Consider the following 19,097-nt stretch of genomic DNA (forward strand, 5'->3'; position numbering starts at 1 on the left):
GGATATGGGGAGAGCAGACTTTAGCCTGTTGAAGGAGCTAGTCAGTAAGGTGCCCCAGTAATGTACCTTTGAAGGTACTGGGATCCACGAATGCTGGTCACTTCTTAAGAGCCATTTCTTAAGAGAGCAGGAGCAGACAATTCCAAAGTGTCAGAAGTCAAACAATGGGCAGAAGGCTGACTTGACTGAGCAGGGATCTTCTCCTAGCAGGAAAGCGTATGGACATTGGAAGCAAGGATGGGCAACATGGGAGGACTATAGAGGTGCTATTCGTCACTCTAGGGAGAGCTTTGGCCACACCAATTTTCTATTAGAGCTTTGTGTGAAGGACAACAAAAAGGGCTTTTTAAAATATGTTAACAGCAAAAGGAGGATCAGAGATAACATTGGTCTGTTGCTTGATGAGGTCAGTCACCTCACAAAAAGGGACTTAGACAAAGTAGAGACATTTAATGTCTTCTTTGCCTCTATCTTTAACACCAATGATGGGTTCTGGGATCCCCTGAGCCCTGTGTTGGAAGACCGTGAATGAGGCGATGATAAACTCCCAGCCAACTCTGAACTAGTTTGAGACTTGCTGCTCCAGCTGGATGTGCATAGACCTATGGTGCCAAATGGGATTCATCCCAGGGTACTGAAAGAGCTGGCCAATGTTATCATGGACCTCTCTCTATTATTTTCCAGTGATCTTGGGAGTCTGGAGAGGTCGTAGTTTGGAAGCCAGCAAATGTTATCCCAGTTTTCAAAAAGGGTAAGAAGGAAGACCCCGGTAATTACAGGCCTGTCAGTCTCACTTCAGCGCCTGGTAAAATTATGGAGAAGGTTATGCTGGGAGTTACTGAAAAACACTTGAGAGACAACACAGTCACTGGTCATAGTCAGCATGGGTTCTTGAGGGGAAAGTCCTGCTTAACTAACTTAACTTCCTTATATGACAAGATCACCCACCTCGTTGACCAAGGGAAGCCAGTAGATGTGGTGTTTTTAGATTTTAGCAAAGCTTTTGGTACTGTCTCTCACGGTATCCTTCTGGACTAGATGTCCAGAATACTAGCTAGGCGAGTCCATAATACATTGGGTGAGCAATTGGCTGATGGATCAGGCTCAAACAGTTATAGTAAATGGGGTTACATCAGGCTGGTGACCAGTCACTAGTGGGGTTCTCAGAACTCAGTTTTAGGGCCAGTACTCCAATGTTTCTACAAATTATCTGGATCACAGAATCAAATGTACATTAAGTAAGCTTGCCAATGATACTAAACTAGGAGGAGCTGCAGATGCCCTCAAGGGTAGGGAGGCCTTAGGGAGAGATCTGGATAGGCTAGAGAGTTGAGCAATCACCAACCATATGAAATTTAAGAGCAAGTGCCAGATTCTCCACCTGGGAGAGGGTAATTCTGGTTATACATACAAACTGGGGGACAAGAGGCTGGAGAGCAGCCCCACAGAAAGAGATCTGGGTGTTTGGGTGGACTGCAAGCGGAATATGAGCCAACAGTGTACCCTGGCAGCCAAAAGGGCCAACCATGTCCTGGGGTACACCATGCACAGCATAGCTATACGGTCAAGGGAGGTGACCGTCCTACACTACACTGCACTGGTGCAGCCCCATCTCAAGCAGTTTTGGGTGCCTCAATATAAGAAGGACATCAAACTATTAGTGTGTCCAGAGGAACGCAACCAAGATGGTGAAAGATCTCAAGGGCAAGATGTAAGAGGAGCAGGTGAGGTCACTTGGTTTGTTCAGCTTGGAGAAGAGAAGGCTGAGGGGTGACCTCACTGCAGTCTATAACTTCCTCAAGGTGGACAGCGGAGGGGGAGGTGCTGATCTCCTCTCGCTGGGGACCAGTGATAGGATGTGAGGAAATGGAACGAGGCTGCATCAGAGGAAGTTCAGATTGGACATTAGGAAAAAGTTCTTCACTTAGAGAGGGTGGTCAGTCACCGGAACAGGCTCCCCAGGGAAGCGGTCACGACACCAAGCCTGTCAGAGTTCAAGGAGCATCTAGGGGATGCTTTTAGTCACATGGATAGTTTTAGGCAGTCCTGCAAGGAGCAGGGAGTTGTACTCAATGATTCTTATTGGTTCCTTCCAACCTGAGATAATCTGTGATTCTATGATTATTCCAAATTTTGACAGCCCAAACAGAGACCTTCAACCTTTTCATACCACTGCATGCAAAGAAACTTACAAAGTGCAGTGGTATGAAAAATGTTATTTAATGCTTCCATGAAGAAAGAAGGGGAACATTTGGGTTCAGCAAATAGTAACTTTTCAAGCATAGCATCAGGAAAGTGGGGAATGGGAGAGCTAGTTCAGAATTAAAACAACAGTCTGAGCCGAACAGAAGGATCACTTCTTGCACAAGTATGAAAAAAATATATTTGAGTAGAAAAACACATGCATATGCAGAATTCAGTCATGTTGGCAAGGAAATCAAGATGAAGGTCCAGCTGTATACATGGGTCTGGTTTTTTCTGTCCCTCAGAACTGATGTTTTGAACACTTCATTAAGATTTTTAATAGCTTTATCTAATCACTTCTAAACAATCAACAATCCTCAGAACAATACTCACTGGGTCTGCAAACTATAAATTAAGATATGATAGTATGGAACTTTCCCATACAGACAAATACATTTAATAATTCCTACTGTTCAGACTGTTCCCAAGTGCAGCCAAAACTCTTACAGTACAAAATTAATCATGTATTCCCAGAAGTAGATATAGTGTTTTTACTCAGAGATTGGACAGAATAAACAATAAACAGAATGGTAAATAAAGAATAGTAGTTCTATGATGGAAAAGAACTGTATATCAAAGCCAAAGTAGATGATAATGGCTGCACATATAAACAGGTATGTGCAAGGATCCAAGACAGGGGGGATGAGACACAGGAGGCACGACCAAACCAAAAAACAAGGCCACGCTCAGCTCTCAGATTCCAGAGTAACTACTAATTTCAGTTAAAATCTGTGGGACTATTAGTGGCCTAAAGTAATCTATTTGCACATATCAGTTAAAAATAAAATAATGTTTGGGTATCAGAACTTGTGGTAGCCCAAGAAGCTACTTCTAACCCTACATAGTTGATATGAGGTGATATTGTCCACCTGTTCAATTAAGAAGATTCTTCAGGGTTGGGTTGTTTTAAAAACAAAAACATCCTCCAAAAAAAGTCCCCAAAAGGTTACTGCAGTCGCACATCGATGTATTTGCAACTATTGTCACACGTAATGATTCAGCAACCTAAGGGAAGAAGAAAGAGCACTATACAAGATCCCATTTATGTGTCCTCAGAAAATGAACATGCGACTGTCAGCAATGATACTTCAACAGATTCCATCTGATGATGCCTTGTACTACTGACCAAATGGGGCACAGGGAGGTGATTACCAAAATTAAAAGGAGAGGAGAGAAACAAACTTCTGCTCCTCAAGACAGTAACTCTATTCAAAGTTATGAATGTTTTGTACTTTTAAGTCTTCAGCACACTTTGGTTAATACATTTACATCAATTCTATTTTACAAGTGGAAGGACTCTAGTATGAAGACATTCTACCCCACCTTTACAGTCCTGTAAAGGAATACAATCACAATACAGAACTGTTACTTAGTTGCCCTTGCTGTAATTCATTAAGCACAATGCTCTAAGGTGCATTCCTTTACACTTGCTATGAGAGAGCTTTTTTCCAGAGTGTTCCAGTTACTAGAATACACATTGAAAACAGATTGATTTCTCCCTATTATCCTAAAATGGACTGAACTTGTTTGGAATAGATCAAAAGATCACCTTGTAACAGCAAATCAATTTTAAAAGAGAAAAAAAAGTGAGGCTTCCAGTCTTGCTGTATTTCTCCCTCATTGAGGGTGGTTCGGCTTTCAAGGCTCATGCTTCTTTTTAACTGGCCACTCTAATGGCTTATGTGCTGCCTCTTAATTGAATGTGCTAAAAGAGAGTCCTACCGCACATTAGGATGTGGCTTAGCCTGGAATTCAAACTAAGGAATTATGCAAAGCTGTCCTAAAGTGAAATCCAGAACTGTCAGACTTAAATACTAATCTCTCTTCACTAAGAATAGTCCCCCTATACTAAAGAAATACAGTGCACTTACATGCTTGCTGCATTGGAAAAACACTTCATCTTCACATACAGAAACATCTCCAGCCTTCTACAAACATGGCTGCCATCATTACAAAAGACGCCAACTCTAAGTAAGTATTGACAATGGCTGTCTAAGCACTGGTTCATTTTAAACTGATGCCATGCCACTGTGTCTTTCAGCCTCTCTGGTTCATCAGTATTCTGTGCACCTACTGCCAGAAGCCACTTGGGAAACATATCCAAGTTGACCCTTACTGAACTGTGACTTCTTCATAAATACTCATAGTTAGCTACAGCAAACCCCACGATCCATTTCTGTGATACCACTACACCCATTTTAAGTGCCAACTAAAGCCGCTCCCCAAGCTGCATATTATTAACTGCCACAAACAACTATCAAGCATCCACCAGGACAGAGAACAAAGAAAAGCAGAGTTCAAGCTCAGCACTGCCATAAGGACCAGCTTAACAACGAACCCACTTTGGTCTACACTTGAGTACGTCTGCAAAGAACATGTCTCCTGGTACAAGGGCCAACTTATGAGTCAGGAAGTATTTTTACTGAAGTTTGAGACATCTATCCTGTCTGAGAGTTGAAGGGTCTGAAAGCAATAGTATATTAATCACCTCTATGACAAGCTGAAGTGACAGTTGTCAGCATTTGTCCTTCAACTGGCAGTAACCAGTAGTACAGCAGTATTGGTGCAAACATTAAAGGGACATTTCATAAAAAACAGCAGAAGGGTTGACAGTAGGAACTCTCCAGCCAACATTTAACAGCATTTTTCATAGTAATGCCATTGGGCATTATCTAGATGTAAACTCTGTGACTGGAGAAGAGCGTATGAATACACAGACTATGGAGTTTATCCTTTTAATCCCCTGCAGCCTTACCCCTATGCTCAGGTATCAAAGCTTCCCTAAGAACATCAAGGGAATCGGAACAGGAACTTACTCAAAGGTTACAGGCACAGGGTGGGGAGGAAGAGGATGGGTGTCTTCCAGCAGCTGGTTCTCATATTCTTAAGAGATTATTAGAGGCGCCAGCTAAGGGAAATACCTCCCCAACTTAAGAGGCATACTTTGACTTTCAGTACTGAAGTCCTCCATGAAAACCCTACCATCATCCAGCTGAAGCACTGATATATAAGAAACCTTACATCATTTCCTAGCAACACAACTAGTACTACCAGCACACGCTAGGCCTCAGTCTGCCGTCAGCTACGCTCTTGCTCCTGCACACTGTACATGATCTTAACCACAGATACATCTTTGTAGAGTTTATTTAGTGGCCTTCAAATTACAAGGTGCTTTTTGCTTTCAGATATGCATACACAAATCTATCACTGCAATGGCAGCCATACCTCTGACATGAGAGTTTGGTCTCCAATTTTCAATACATTTTCCCAGTTTCAAAATTCCTTCTGTGTTCCCCATCCCCCACCCCTAATTTTAGAAAAGATCTTTTAAATAGCAGTTTTTCAGCATAATCTTAAGCACAGTGTGCTAAGAATGAGTTTACACTTTCGGAAGGAACTTCATTCATAAGCTAAATTCATAGAATCATTTATGTTGGAAAAGACCCTTCAGATCATCATGTCCAACTGTAAACCTAGTACCGCCAAGTCTGCCACTAAGCCATGTCCCTAAGCAACATATCTACATGTCTTTTAAATATCTCCAGGGATGGTGACTCAACCCCTTCCCTGGGCAGCCTGGTCCAACACTTGATAACCCTTTCAGCAAAGTAACTTTTCCTCATATCCAATCTGAACCTCCCCTGGCACAACTTGAGACTGTTTCCTCTCATCCTATCACTTGTTCCCTGGGAGAAGAGACCAACACCCACCTCACTACAACCGCCTTTCAGGTAGTTGTAGAGAGTGATAAGGCCTCCCCCTCAGCCTCCTCTTCTCCAGGCTAAACCACTCCAGTTCCCTACCACAAGTATATGTTAAAGGTTTTTCCTGTGCTATTATATTCAGAGAAGGGACATTGAAAATACTCAAGTGGAAGATAAAATAAATGGATTTTTCTTAAGACAGCATAAACTGCAAATGGCAGAACAGCAAAGGCCGTAAAACTACTTATTTTCTACAGTCTTCCTCTCATGATAACTACAGCTCTTACAGTATACCCCTTACTCCTAAGAGTATCAGAACTCTTAAAAAGGGTAAGAAGAGCCAAGTTCATGAACTAATTGGTTCTGATGCTTTTTAAAAAAAAAAAAAAAAAAGAAAGATAAAATAAAAGTCCTCCCTCCCACTAATCTTTGCTGCTCTGAAGCAGCACCTCCCAGGTACCAACAGACTGAAGTAGTACCAGGAAATGGCACAAGCCAGTATTTCAGTCGGCGGAAAGCAGCGGATCAGCCACCTGGCTTTATGCGGGTTTTTCCTGCGATAGTGAGCTATATTCTACGCTATGTCACCGTGACTCGGCAGGCAGCCTAATGTGTGTCCAAGTTATGCCTCAGTATGAAAGACTACCAAAAACATCATACTACTATGTTACCCAGTACAGTGTGATGCGTTACAAGGAGGATCAAAGAGAACGATCATTTGATACCCTTCTTCCTCTCCTCAGCACTTCTTCAGCTGAGCTTGTAGAAGAACCACAGAGGCGTAAGGATCTAAGTCCCCCTACTTATAGGGACTCATGTCCAGCATTATTCCCTGTACAGCCTCCTTTTTAAGCTCCCCAAGAATCTGTGAATTTGTGATCCACTCTTCATCGTGAGCCCAAACGAGACATATTAGCCAAGGTAAATGTCTATGAAAAAAAAATCTGTAAGTCATAGTCCTAGAAACCCAAATCTAAATTCCATTTCATTAAAGAAGTTTTCTGATGTAATTCCCCAACAGACGATAATTGTAAGATGACCTCCATGCACAACCGAAACTAAGGTGATAATTCTAATGCCTAATACAGACTGAACTAAAAGCACTGATTTTAACAAAACTTCATCTATTTCCTCGTGTAATTCATCTGTACACATTCTAAAGAAAACTATACCTTCTTCACACTTGACAACTTCCTGCTCAATTTAAGACAGTGTACGACAAACTATTGTTGCTTAAAAGCTACACTGCTTCTTGGTTGAGTGTATCTAAGCAGAAGCCTCTGAAATCATTGTATTAATTTTCAGAACATCCTAAAAGAAAAAGTAGCATCCCCGTTTTATTATTACACCTACTTCATTCCATTTTTTTGTTTCTTTGCCCTACAAAGGGCTGTCATCATATCTCTGATAATTATAAGAACATAAATTTCTAGTAAAAAGATTTACATAGGTGTGTAATAACGTCTTATTTCTTCAAAAAGCTTGACAGGCATCGTCATCTGTTTCAAAGCTTTCCAAGCACAAGAAGAAACAATTCTCCCCAAACATGCATACAATATTTATACCTGCATGTAAACGCCAGCTCCTATAAACATACACCTGCATATATAAACAAGAATCAATTTTAATACACCCCCCACCAAATTAAAAAAAAAAACAAAAAAAACCACACACCCCAGATAGCCAGACAACCAGGGGAGGAGTGGGAAGGGTAAGTTTTATAGTGTGTATCACAGAGAAAACTGTTTTCCAACATACTTAAAAAGCTGTTTTAAGGAAGGCACAATGATCAGGTTTTCTTCATAAACACAAAGGATGGGACAAGTGGTTTACTTCACAAATAAGAAAATTGTAGCAAATAAGAAAATTGTAGCTTGCCTGCTGAGAGCTAGGAATCTATGGAAATATTTAAATAGTAGATTTTTTTTAGCTTAGGCACATCTATGCAACTGCAATTTCTTACACTACACGTTTACCTATTCAGAGCAGAATATTTTTAACTAAGAAGAGTTACATGAGGCTTCTGCACTTAATCACAAAATTAAGGCAGATCCAACAACTTGTTGAGCCATGACAGACTAGACACTGCAGTTGTGAACTACGTGGAAGGAAATACCTGACAATGATGGCCTAGATACATTTGCCCCAGAGAACAGCAGCATGAATAAGATGATCTCCTGGGGTATCAACCTGACCTGTATTTCTAGAGTCGTTCAAGTCTACATAGAGAAAATAGAGCTGTATTTGCATGAAAGGTACGTAAGAATCTCGTATTTTCAAATTTGGCACTCGGTTCTGAAAATTTGTCCTGACATTTATTTTTATTAAGCTATCACGAACAGCTTCTTCTGCTTAACTTAATCTCATGAAAAGGCCCAAGCAGATGAATTTAAGCAGGCACTGCTCTACTGAAAGTCTAACCAGTAAAAACAGAGCACTCCACACGCTTCCAAAAAGCAAGCCTGCAGCATCATGTTCGCTATTGTGTGTATTATCTAAGTGCAAGCTGCAGTTTTAATCATATAGGGTGATAAATGTTTCTTCCAGCCTGTATTAGACTATGCCTTCTTACATCTTCTTAATAGTTCTAAGCAAGCAGTCAGATTTCCTTTTTGTGGCTGATTTAGGATCAACTGAAACAACGAAAGGGAAGAGTGTTCTGTATAGACATCCCTTCCTGAAGAGGCTGTAGTTAGCGATGTGACTCGAGTTCCGCATGCGTTAAAGACGGATGGTTTCACGGGGTTGGTAACTTGAACGTATTAATTACATGATTCCAACTAGTAACCTAAAAGGTCCTATAAAAGACAGCTTCTGTCACTCATGACGTTTTCAAAGCTAGCTGATTTTTACTGCGCTAAGTATACAAAAATAGACAGGTAGGCTGCAGCCAGTAAATTTAGAAGGGAGTGAGAAGGAATATGAGTGCTGTAATGCAGGTGCAGCAGTGCTGTTCGCCTGGCAACACATTCCCAAGAACACACTAACCTTTAAGGAAAGGGGCAGGGGGGTGAGTTTTGCTGAACACAACTCAGTTATCCAAGCTTTAAAGACTCTTGAAGGAAATCGATGCATATATTTAAAGATTTAAGAAAGAAAGAAAAAAAAAAGAAACCCAACACACACACTAAAAGCATCATTCCAGAAGCAGGCTTAACAGCCACTTCTCACACTGCGAGACTCGCTGTGCTTGAACTGCTTTGACACTTCAGCAGTTTGAGATGGACAGCTGCCACGTGGAAGGATAATATACGTTCTCATATTATGAGATCAACATTAATATAAGAACCATTAGTGCAGATAATCCAACCTTCCTTTTAACATTCCTTGTTTGACAAAACTGTGCAAGATCAATAAAATTTAATTTGAGTCACAGAAAAACCTTCGGTTAATAACACTTTTGTGGTCAAACCTACCGTTGTTACAACACCACTGCCATCAATAATATTACAAGAGACAGAAATCTAGTGCAGTCTGCTGTCAATCAGTTCTCCTCTGAGCCACATTGTTTCATTCATCATGCTGTACACTCTACCTCCCTGCCCAGAGGGAATGGAATTAAAAGGTCACATCTTAGCCAATAAAATATATTTAGCTATTCTGTGGGGAGAAAACAGCATCTCTAATCAGTCATCCAAACAAGACAACAGACTATCCAGAAGGTTGCATGCTGCTGCACATCAATAAACATCTTTATCTAGGAACTGAAATGAAAAATATCAAACCAGTGAAGGTATGAAAGGGGAACTCAAAGCCCTGTCAGAAAAATTACAAAATTAGAGCTGAGCACTGCATTCAGCAAATAGATAATACGGACATGGCAGAAATAAGTAGTGCTGGGAGCTAGGTTCAGATAGCACTCTCTGGAATTTTAAGAGCAGGAAAAAAACGCTTTGGATACTTCCTATATCTACGTGTGTTTTCTTTTGGGCCTCTCTCCCAGTAAACACTTAAGTCAGCTCCTCTTTACCTCTTTAGTCTTTACAGAGCTGCCTCACTGTAATCATAATTTTAAAAAGTAATACCCTGCTGATACCTATTTTGGGATTCTTTTAATCCCCAAAATTGATTTCTCCTCCATTCTTTCAGCCTCATTAATCAAAATGCTGCAGGAAACCGGCCTTAAAGAACACATGGAAATACAAAAGTAGTGCCTAAATTGTACTTCCACTCCACGTCAAAACAAGCATTAGGTGCTTAGGAAGACAAAACCACTACTGGGATGCTAAGAAAATACATTGGGTTTTGCCATCCGTGCTACTACCAAAATACGTACAGCAGACTCATCACCTTACTGAAGAACTGCAGCTGTAGATCACAGTTTTCCCACCAGAATTACTATAACCAGAATAGGATCTACTGGTATTCCCATCCCCCACCCCACCCCCCCAAAAAAAAAAAAAAACCACCTTGGCTTATACCATTTCATCTCCTAAATGAACAGGTTTATACACACACACTACCCTGAAGCAAGCTCTATAACCTGATTGCAGCAAATTGCATAGTGAAATAGAAGGTAATTCAAATGCCAAACCATAAAGCTCTTTAAGACTGGAACTGAGAATCAAGACGACATGATTACAAAAACAGCACAAAATAGCTGGCTAAGAGAGAAGAATGATGACAGTGTCCGTGCCTGGAAAGGGTTTGAAGCCACAGGTATTTGAACATGAGAGGAAGAGAAATGCAGGTTTCTTGATGGGAAAGATACAGAAGAAAGAGCAAAGAAACAAACACTGTCTGTGGCACAAAAGAAAAACAAAAGTAAATTTATTTGGTCAACTTTGCCAGGTACCCATCAGTGAAGTTTAGCTAATGTTCTGAGGAGAAAAAAAAGGAGGGGGGAAGAAAAAAGGAAACAAAAGACCCAAAACAACAAAAAAAAACCCCACCTACAAACCCCATCATTTTGTGTGCAAGCTCTAGTGAACATACATACACAGTGTGGCATAGCAGTTAAAGATAAAATCTCTTATGTTATGCAACCTATCCTTTGTCAATGCAGAATTAAAGAAACGTATGGCGTGTAGACATTCTTACTTATATAATACTGTTTGCTTGGGGATTTTGTAAGGAATAAATTCATTACAAAGGTCTTCCTCCAAAGAGAAGGGTAAAAAACCAAAATTGCTTCCCACAACCGGCCAAAAGGGACACGCAGAACCATATATGATCCCCTGCTAGCCTTCCTGCTGACCAAGTTTTAACTTTCGGTGCTAACAGACTTGATTTCTATCCCTGCCAACATCATCTGACTCTGGGAGTGGGCTCTGAGGACCACTTACAGAATGAGACATTGTGGCACATGACCGCAAGTGTCAGAACTTGACCCTTACAATACATAAAGCATCAATTCGCTAAAACATGCAAGCACATCTCAATTTCTGTTGAAGTCTACAGATCCTTGGTATACACGTGAATACTTTCTAGAAGAGGAGAGCCTGACGAATCTACAAAAACCTAGGAATTTCTTAAAACTCTCTTGAATTGGGAGTATCCCTGTGCTTTCTGCATGTGTTACTCTTTCCACAACAGTATAATTCTTGGCACTTGGTAAGAAGTATCCAGCACTGTGCTTGACTGTTCCTCATAAAAGCTGATTATGCTCCTGCAGCCATTTAAAGGAAGATTCAAATGTATGAAATAATTACCTACATGCCTACTTTTTTTGTTCATCTTTTACAGTACAGAAACAATAACTTACAATAAATAAAAAATCTGGCAAAGGAAAATTAACTTATTATGCTTAAAGTAATTGTAGCCACTCAATTTGCCCCCCAGTCCCGTGTGCAGAAGGCTAACTGCCAGCAGTGACTGCAGCACTAGTTGCAAGCATAGGATTTAAGCTGGCACTCTCGTTAGAGCTGAGGTAATTTAAGAGGAATGTCAGCATGCATTTACTTTTCAAACTTTATTACTCTGCTTTAAGAAGAGAAAGAATGCCTGCTATTGTCATTTTTAAAATATTTACAAAATCTTTGGTGTCTGGTTTTAGTCCCACAGAATTAAAATCAAGACTCTAATATCTCCTCACGTCGTGTTTCTTTTATAAGAAAATAGAAAACAATAACTAGAAAAACCACATTTAGTGAAAACAAAGTTTTTAAAGGGAAATGTGACCGCTCTTCACTCTAGACAAAGTTCAAGGCTACTGTTGAATTAAAAGGAGCTACATGCGGACAGCTCTGCAAGCTAGGAGCAGTTGTGAATCTGGCTACCTTTGGTATCGAAGCCATTCAAACCCAGTTTCCTTTGAACATGCCAGTTCCTACCATGGAGAGCCACAAGGGAATTAACATCTCAGGCTAATGAGATCTACACCAGTTGCATAACTTTAATCCTAAATCAGAGGCCACATTCTCACCCCCCTGTCTGCAGACCGAATTTCTGTCTCTTCTTTTGGTGGGGAACAATGCCACCTATTTTTAAATAATTTTTACTTCTCTTTAAAGAGCAGTATGAGGGAAACTGCCTTGGTGGCCATTTGGCAGCAGCCTTTTCACACAGCATAGGGATGTTTCAAAAATCACCTCTGTACCATGAAGGCTTTCCAAAGTCATCCCTAACAGACATATATTTTATTATTACAGAAGCACAGGGAAGAAACGCAGAAGCTGAACAGAATAAGGCAGCAAAATGGAATCACATGGGGAAGAGGCAATTTACTCTTTGGCTTCAGAAATAGCAGGCAACAGAAAAAACATGGTGTTTCCATGATACTTTAAATGTCCTTCTGCACACGGTAGTCCAAATTTGTAATGGCAGCATTAGGGATGAAAATAAAAGCCCATCCTGTCCAGTCGAAAGGAATTCTAACAAAGTGAACCAAATGAAGAAACAACAATTTATTCACTCTATCCCCTCCCGCTCTGCCTAACGCCTGCTGTTCGGAAAGCACCACACTCGGGTGGTGGTGCCACTCAGCCCTTGTTCTCTCAGACAAGGCTCCCAAGGTGATGCCATTTTGAGGTAGACACCTGTCCACTGGCAACAAGCATGAGAGCATCAACTCATTTTAAGCTGTCCAAAATGAGGCTATCACATGGCAACACCTTTCAATCACTGCAAAAACTGCTCCCAAACTGAAATAGCTACCCAGAGGTGAAAAGCTCTGTATCACATTTCTAATCCCCATACCAGCTAGTCCTCTCTGCAATTTTTTTTATATTTTATAACAATTCATTTAAATTTTCCTGATCTTATGAATCTTGCTCCCTTGAAAGTGTTTCCCAGGTCACTTTATTTTTTTTTACTTTCATCTAGGGATTTTTACAATGCATGTGAGGAATATTCTGTTGCTCATTACCTATTTGATAAAGCATACATCTTAAGAAAGGTCAGGTAAAAATTGGTATAATGTGGAGCTCTAGTGGCAGTGGGGAAGTAAGGCAGCGCATAACACCAACTGTGAAACAGTAGATACTGACCTTTAGTATGAAAATGGTAAGCGAAAACATTATACCAGATGAATTTAAGCAAGAGGAAGGAAAAGGGAGAGCTTGGCATCACATTCAACAATGTTTCAGGCTCACAGAATACATCTTTGCATACAACGTGACGAGCAACTGTCATTTTTAGTGCACAAACTTGAATCTTGTCATGTAATGCAACAGAAAAGATAAGATCAACACTGTATGCTCATGCTGGCCTTAAAGGAAGAAATTATATATAGTACATCAGGAAACCAATGTTCCCTACCAGAACTAGCTGGGAGTTCAGTAATTCTGTGCACTCTTCTGAAACAGTCCTAGTCACGTATCTTGTCCTTTTCACACTAGCCACAGCAACCCCGACACCAGCCAGTAAATACTCTGCTCTCAGTTGTGTCATCAGCAAAATACTGTACCAGGCACTGGAGTCAGTTTTAACACCGAGATTCAGCAGTCCTTTCAGACCGATGGGTTTGGCAGGAATTAAACCCTAAACTAGAAGAGCTCCATCCTTACATACACGGTACTATGACACATCCTACTGGCAAACATCATCAGCTTAAGTCTTGTTGACAGTTGATACTCCACCTGTAAAGGAGATGTGTTTTTTTTCCAAACGGTGGGGCGGGATGTGTAAAGCATTCTGTGCGCCTCGTGTGCTTCATCACACAGAGGATGCTGGAATTCCTACATCACCCTGTGAAACACTGGCATTATTCTCTTAACTTTTAAGATGCCATTGGAACTTGGGTACATACTACCAGAAGTTCCTAAAGCTAAAATAATATCGACAGTTATCAGACTAACAAAGAGCAGCATGAAACACACAGGAAACATTGCAAAGCGTGTGTACAACCAACCAACCCCAGTATTAGGAGGCTCCGTCTCCGAAGTCAAACGGCATCACTGGTTGCATGAACAGACACAGTTGTTTTGAACTCTCAGTATGAAACCTGCAGTCCCTTCCTAGGGGAACTGCTTTCATCCACGACTACAGAAAAATGAGACCGAAAATCTCTTGCGTATATTACTGGTAATTTGCAATGCACTCTCCACCTATTTCAATCGGTGTTATAAATTGTTCAATATTTTTGCTAGGAACTTTTGTTCTACTTCCCAAGCCGAGCACACAATGCCTTGATTCAGTACAATGCCATTTAAGACAGAATATATTTCTTCTTGCTAGGGTAGATCATTAATTTCTTCGTAAGCGTTATTGTTTGGCATCACCCAGCCTAACAGGGGTTTTTAACCAGCGTTAGTTCCAATCCAGCGCCACAGTGGAAACAGATGATTCTGGGCTTTACACCTTTACCACCCAAGCTACAGCTGCTGATTGAAGAGGCATCCCCTGGATCTGCCTTACGTGTAATTGGAAAACACGGGATAGCTAAACTCCCAGAGTTACAAGCCTCAGAGAGGCGATTTCAAAGCCACGTCTGTTACCTGGTGGGCAGTTGCACTCTGGCGGCACTTCTCTCGCTACTCGTATTTTTGCCAAGTGCTCGTAGGATTTCTGCGGGCGAGAGAAGGCATCGTGAGGGCACTGGGCGAGCCCACCCCGCCACAGCAGCGCTCCCGGCCCGGGCGGCCGCCGACCGGGACCGGCCGCTCCTCCGGCCGCTGCGCAGCCGGCGGGGAGGGCTTCGCTTGGACGCGACCCAAGGCGTCTCACTGACCGCGCCACCCCCGTAACAACAAAAACAAGCCCGACACCACCGGCTCTCGCCCACCCCCGCTGGGGTTAGGGGTTTTTTTTTGGTTTGAGTTTATTGGGGGGGGGGTATTTTTGGTTTTTTCACACACACGGTCAAGAAATGCAGGGACTGAGGCTGGGGCAGGGCGGCAAGTTGGGGATAAGAGAAGCGCCAGTGGCGCCCGCGGGGTGTCCCCCGGGAGCCCCACACACACCCGTCCAGCCGCTGGGGTCGCCCCCGCGCCGCCGGCGCTCGCCTCAGGCCCGCTTCCCCCCGGCCCCGCCGCCACCCGGGGATGCGGGCTCACTTTCCCCGCTTCCCCGCCACCTCCCGCCCGCAGAGCTCCTCCGGCCGCCCCCCCCTTCCCCCCTCACCGCCTCGGCCGGCCGCCCCTCGCCCCGCACACATCATCCCCCACCCCCGGCACAGGCACGCAGGCTGAGAGCGGCCACCCCCGTCCCGCACACCTGGGCGAGAAGTCTCTCCACTTTCTCCTGCATCATCGCGTTCAGCTGCTCCAGGGAATAGGCGGGCAGCGGCGGGAGCGGGGCGGCGGCAGAGAAGCCCCCTCGGGCGCCCTCGATGGCCGCGACCCTGGCCTGGAGGTCGCTGGTCCGCACCCCCAGGTAGACGGAGGAGGCCGCCGCCAGCGCCGAGAGGAGGGCGGCCAGCGCCGAGCCCCACGGCCCGGCCCGCCGCGGGCAGCGCTCCCCGCCGCAGCCGGGCTTCCCGCTGCCATCCCGTCCTGCGGCTCCGCGGCTCTTCCCCAGCATGCTTTTGCACCCTTCAGCTGCGGCCGCTTTGATTTCCTTTCCTCCGCCCCCCATGGAGGCAATTAGTTTACAAACAGCGGCAACAAAAATAATAGCAATAAAGTACGAGAAAATAAATAACAAAAAGGCGAAATAATAATTAAAAAAAAAAATATTGCGGTAAGTGGAAGAAAAGCCCGCAACCGGCTCGCACACTTTCCCGGCGAAGCGGCGGCGCGCACCGCACGCCGCCCGGCAGCGGGTCGCGACTCAGCCCCGCAGCGGGGGCGGGAAGAGGGGGGGGGGGAAGGTAGGCGGGGGCGAGGAGCCCAAAGCCGGCAGCAGGGCCGGGTGCGGGGCGATCCCCCGCGGCTTCCAGCCGCCCTTGGGAGGGAGCAGCGTGCTCTGCTAACGGTTTGCCACTTGTCAGAGAGGCTTTTCAGGCGCGGGGCGGGAAGCGCCCCCCCCACCCCTCCGCCTCCCGCTCTCCTCCCCGCCGGCGGACTTGTTGCTCCCCCCCACCTGCCCGCCGGCGCCCAGCAGCCGCGCCGCCCCAGGCGGGGAAGCCCGCAGGCAGGCGGCCGGCGGCAGCCGCCTCGCCCCGCCCGGCCCGGCCCAGCCCGGCCCCGCCGCGCCGCGCCCCGCAGGCAGCCCCGCACCGCGCCCGCGGAGCCCCGCTGCCAGCCGCGCCGCGCCGCGCCGCGGAGCCCCCGCCGGCCCGCCCCCCGCCCTCATTAGCATAATTTATTCACCTAGGCGGAGGAGCGGGCTGGGGGCTCTCCTACAGTGCGCGCACGGCGCGCGGGGGGCATCAGCCTAATGGGAGGGGGGGGGGCGCCGCGGGGAGGTACCGGGGAAGGGGCTGCGCCGGGGGCGGGGGAGGCCGGGGAAACCGCGCGCGTTCACGGCGGTTCGTGCCCGTGGGCTGACGCGCCCACGGTGCGGGCGTAAAACACGGGGAGGGCTCCGTCGCCCCGATCTCTTTTCCAGAGGTCGGTGGGTACGCACTCGGCGGCCGGCTGCCCGGCCGGCGCGCACACGCGAGGCGAGGGCTCGCTTCCAAAGGCGCGGCGTGCGCTGCTAGCTCCCTGTTGCATCGGGTCGGTTTAATTTTAGCCGGTATTCTTTCTGTTTGTTTACCAAGTTGCTTCTTCGCCGTGTCGTGCGCACCGACCCGTTCCCATTGCTCCTCGTTTGTACGACTGGAAATGAAGCAGCGACATCCAAAGAACTGCGCGCACGGCCTGGTGGGAAGCTCGTGGGTTTCTGCTCCTTCCCCCTCTGCCTCTTACCTTCCAAATGATGCGTTTACCTGTTGTAGTTTGCTTCCTCTCTTGGCAGTACCGCAGTGCATCTCCTGTGTAGCGCTTGGCGTGGCATTTCTGGTGTCCAGCAAACTTCCCGAACCAGAGAAACTCCTCAAAGCGGGAGCGGACTCAGAAGGAACATGTAGATCACCCTGGTTGGCATTAACTCACATGAATACTGAAAGACTCGTGGGAAGAAAAAGATTTGTCCAACTATGGCACGTCTCCGATAAGACTGAGGGTGCTGGTGTGTAACTACAAATCAAGTTTCCTTATGGAGGCGTATTTATACGGTTTTACTACCTATTGTTTCCCAAGTATTCAAGCAGTCACAACTGCCATGAAAGCATGGATCCAAAAAGCTTTGTGGCTTTCAGTGTAATTGCTTAGACTTCGAATAAAGCGTACCAGAAATTCATAGCTAGTCATTTATTTTTTGACATTTGTCTTTCTCCTTTCAAAAAAAAGGTTTCGTGGACTCTAGTCAGGGAGAAGAAATCGCGATGATATAGCCCTAGGTGATAATTTTTTTCACAACAAACAGTTAATAGTTGCAATGGAGAGTTTGCAGACAAATTCTCCCAAGCAGCACATACCTTATGATCAGGACTTGTGAATAACAACTGTTCATTTCAAAACAAGGACTTGCTCACAGACTATCTCTTGGCAATAAGAAGAGAAAATGGTATTTGGAATGAATAATCTGACAGAAGAAAACAAATAATACCCACATGCTCTTATTTGGTGCGTAGCATGGGCTCCCTGAGCGGGGTATGAGCAGTACCCAGGCTGCCTCGGAGCGGCTGGCAGGCCAGCGAGGCGCTGGGAGCCATCGGCGCCAGCTCCAGCGCTTAACGTGACCCCCTGCTGCTAGTAGCCAGCGCCATTACTCACCCCTGCTCCTGGTGACATCCAGCAAAGCGAAGCTGCAAACCCGCAGGATACAATTATCCTCTGCAGTTTATGCAGGGGGTTACTGAGGCGCCGCTGCGGGCGGGACGGCTGCCCGCACCCTGCTGCTGCCTGTGCCGTGCTCGAGTGGGTGCTGCCTCATCTAGGCCAGGGTGAAATTTCCTCCCAAGATCAGCTCTTATTTCAGTGCAGATGTGGATGTTCTCTGGCTGCTTCAGTGCCCCATACAGGGCACAGACAACCGCGTACCCATATATCAATGTGACCTGGCTCAATGTTTTGCTTGGCCAAAAGATGCAGTCTTTCTGTCCAGGCATCTCTCTGTCCCAGCATCATGCTGTCCGTTTGTTTTGGACAAGGCATATTCCACATCAGAAGTGAAACAGCCTGAGACAGAAAGTCCCTTGTTGCATGAGATTTACACGTACTTGCTGTCGTGAAGATCGCCGAATGAGCCAGATTGCCATGTTTCTGTGGGACAAGATGCAAAGCCACTTTCCTACTGGATAACAAATCTCACTCATTCTGAAGAGGTGTGATGAGAAACCTTTATTTTTCCGTCTGGGACAAAGAGAAAACTCTGCCATACTAGCATTAAAGCTCAAACCATGCAAGAACAACTATAAAATATCTAAGAAATGGTTTTCGTGCTTTCTTTTGCAATGGGTAGCTATACTGCTACGCACCTGGGAGACAGGTTAGCCCTGCCTGGTCTTGCCTCTAAAAAGAGATGAGGCTCATCCATTCCTTGCGCGTGTGTCTGCTCACACATATCCTCTGACAAAGGGAAACGTGATGAAGAAAAGTGAGAGGAGGAAGACCAGTGCCAAGCCTTCCTCCTTGCTCCAGCTTAAAGTTACATTTTTCTTTTTGCCAAAGCTTGGTTCTGGGAAAGATGTCATCTGAAAGTTTGTTAAAATGCTTAGAAATTATTTGATAATGACAGAATTTCAGGGTAATTTATTTCCAATAGCTTTTTTTCCTCATGTGTTGTCACATAGAAATAGATACCAGAGACTTTGAAGATGCAAATTAGCAGTGTCCCCTTCTT

The 19,097-nt window shown here is 44.9% G+C and overlaps 1 protein-coding gene across 1 annotated transcript in view; it reads right to left on the bottom strand.

Annotated features, from left to right (window-relative positions):
• The window catches only part of LOC135313126 (collagen alpha-1(XXV) chain-like), a 170,008-nt gene extending 153,672 nt beyond the window's left edge, over window positions 1-16,336 (bottom strand). Inside the window, exons 1-2 of the mRNA XM_064450094.1 lie at window positions 15,543-16,336; window positions 14,825-14,894 (exon numbers count right to left, since the gene is read on the bottom strand). Coding sequence (XP_064306164.1) covers window positions 14,825-14,894; window positions 15,543-15,902 — 430 coding nt within the window. The 5' untranslated portion in view covers window positions 15,903-16,336. The remainder of the gene's footprint in view (window positions 1-14,824; window positions 14,895-15,542) is intronic.
• Window positions 16,337-19,097: the final 2,761 nt, after the last annotated feature.

Source organism: Phalacrocorax carbo, chromosome 4 (assembly GCF_963921805.1).
Source record: "Phalacrocorax carbo chromosome 4, bPhaCar2.1, whole genome shotgun sequence".
Lineage (NCBI taxonomy): Eukaryota > Metazoa > Chordata > Aves > Suliformes > Phalacrocoracidae > Phalacrocorax > Phalacrocorax carbo.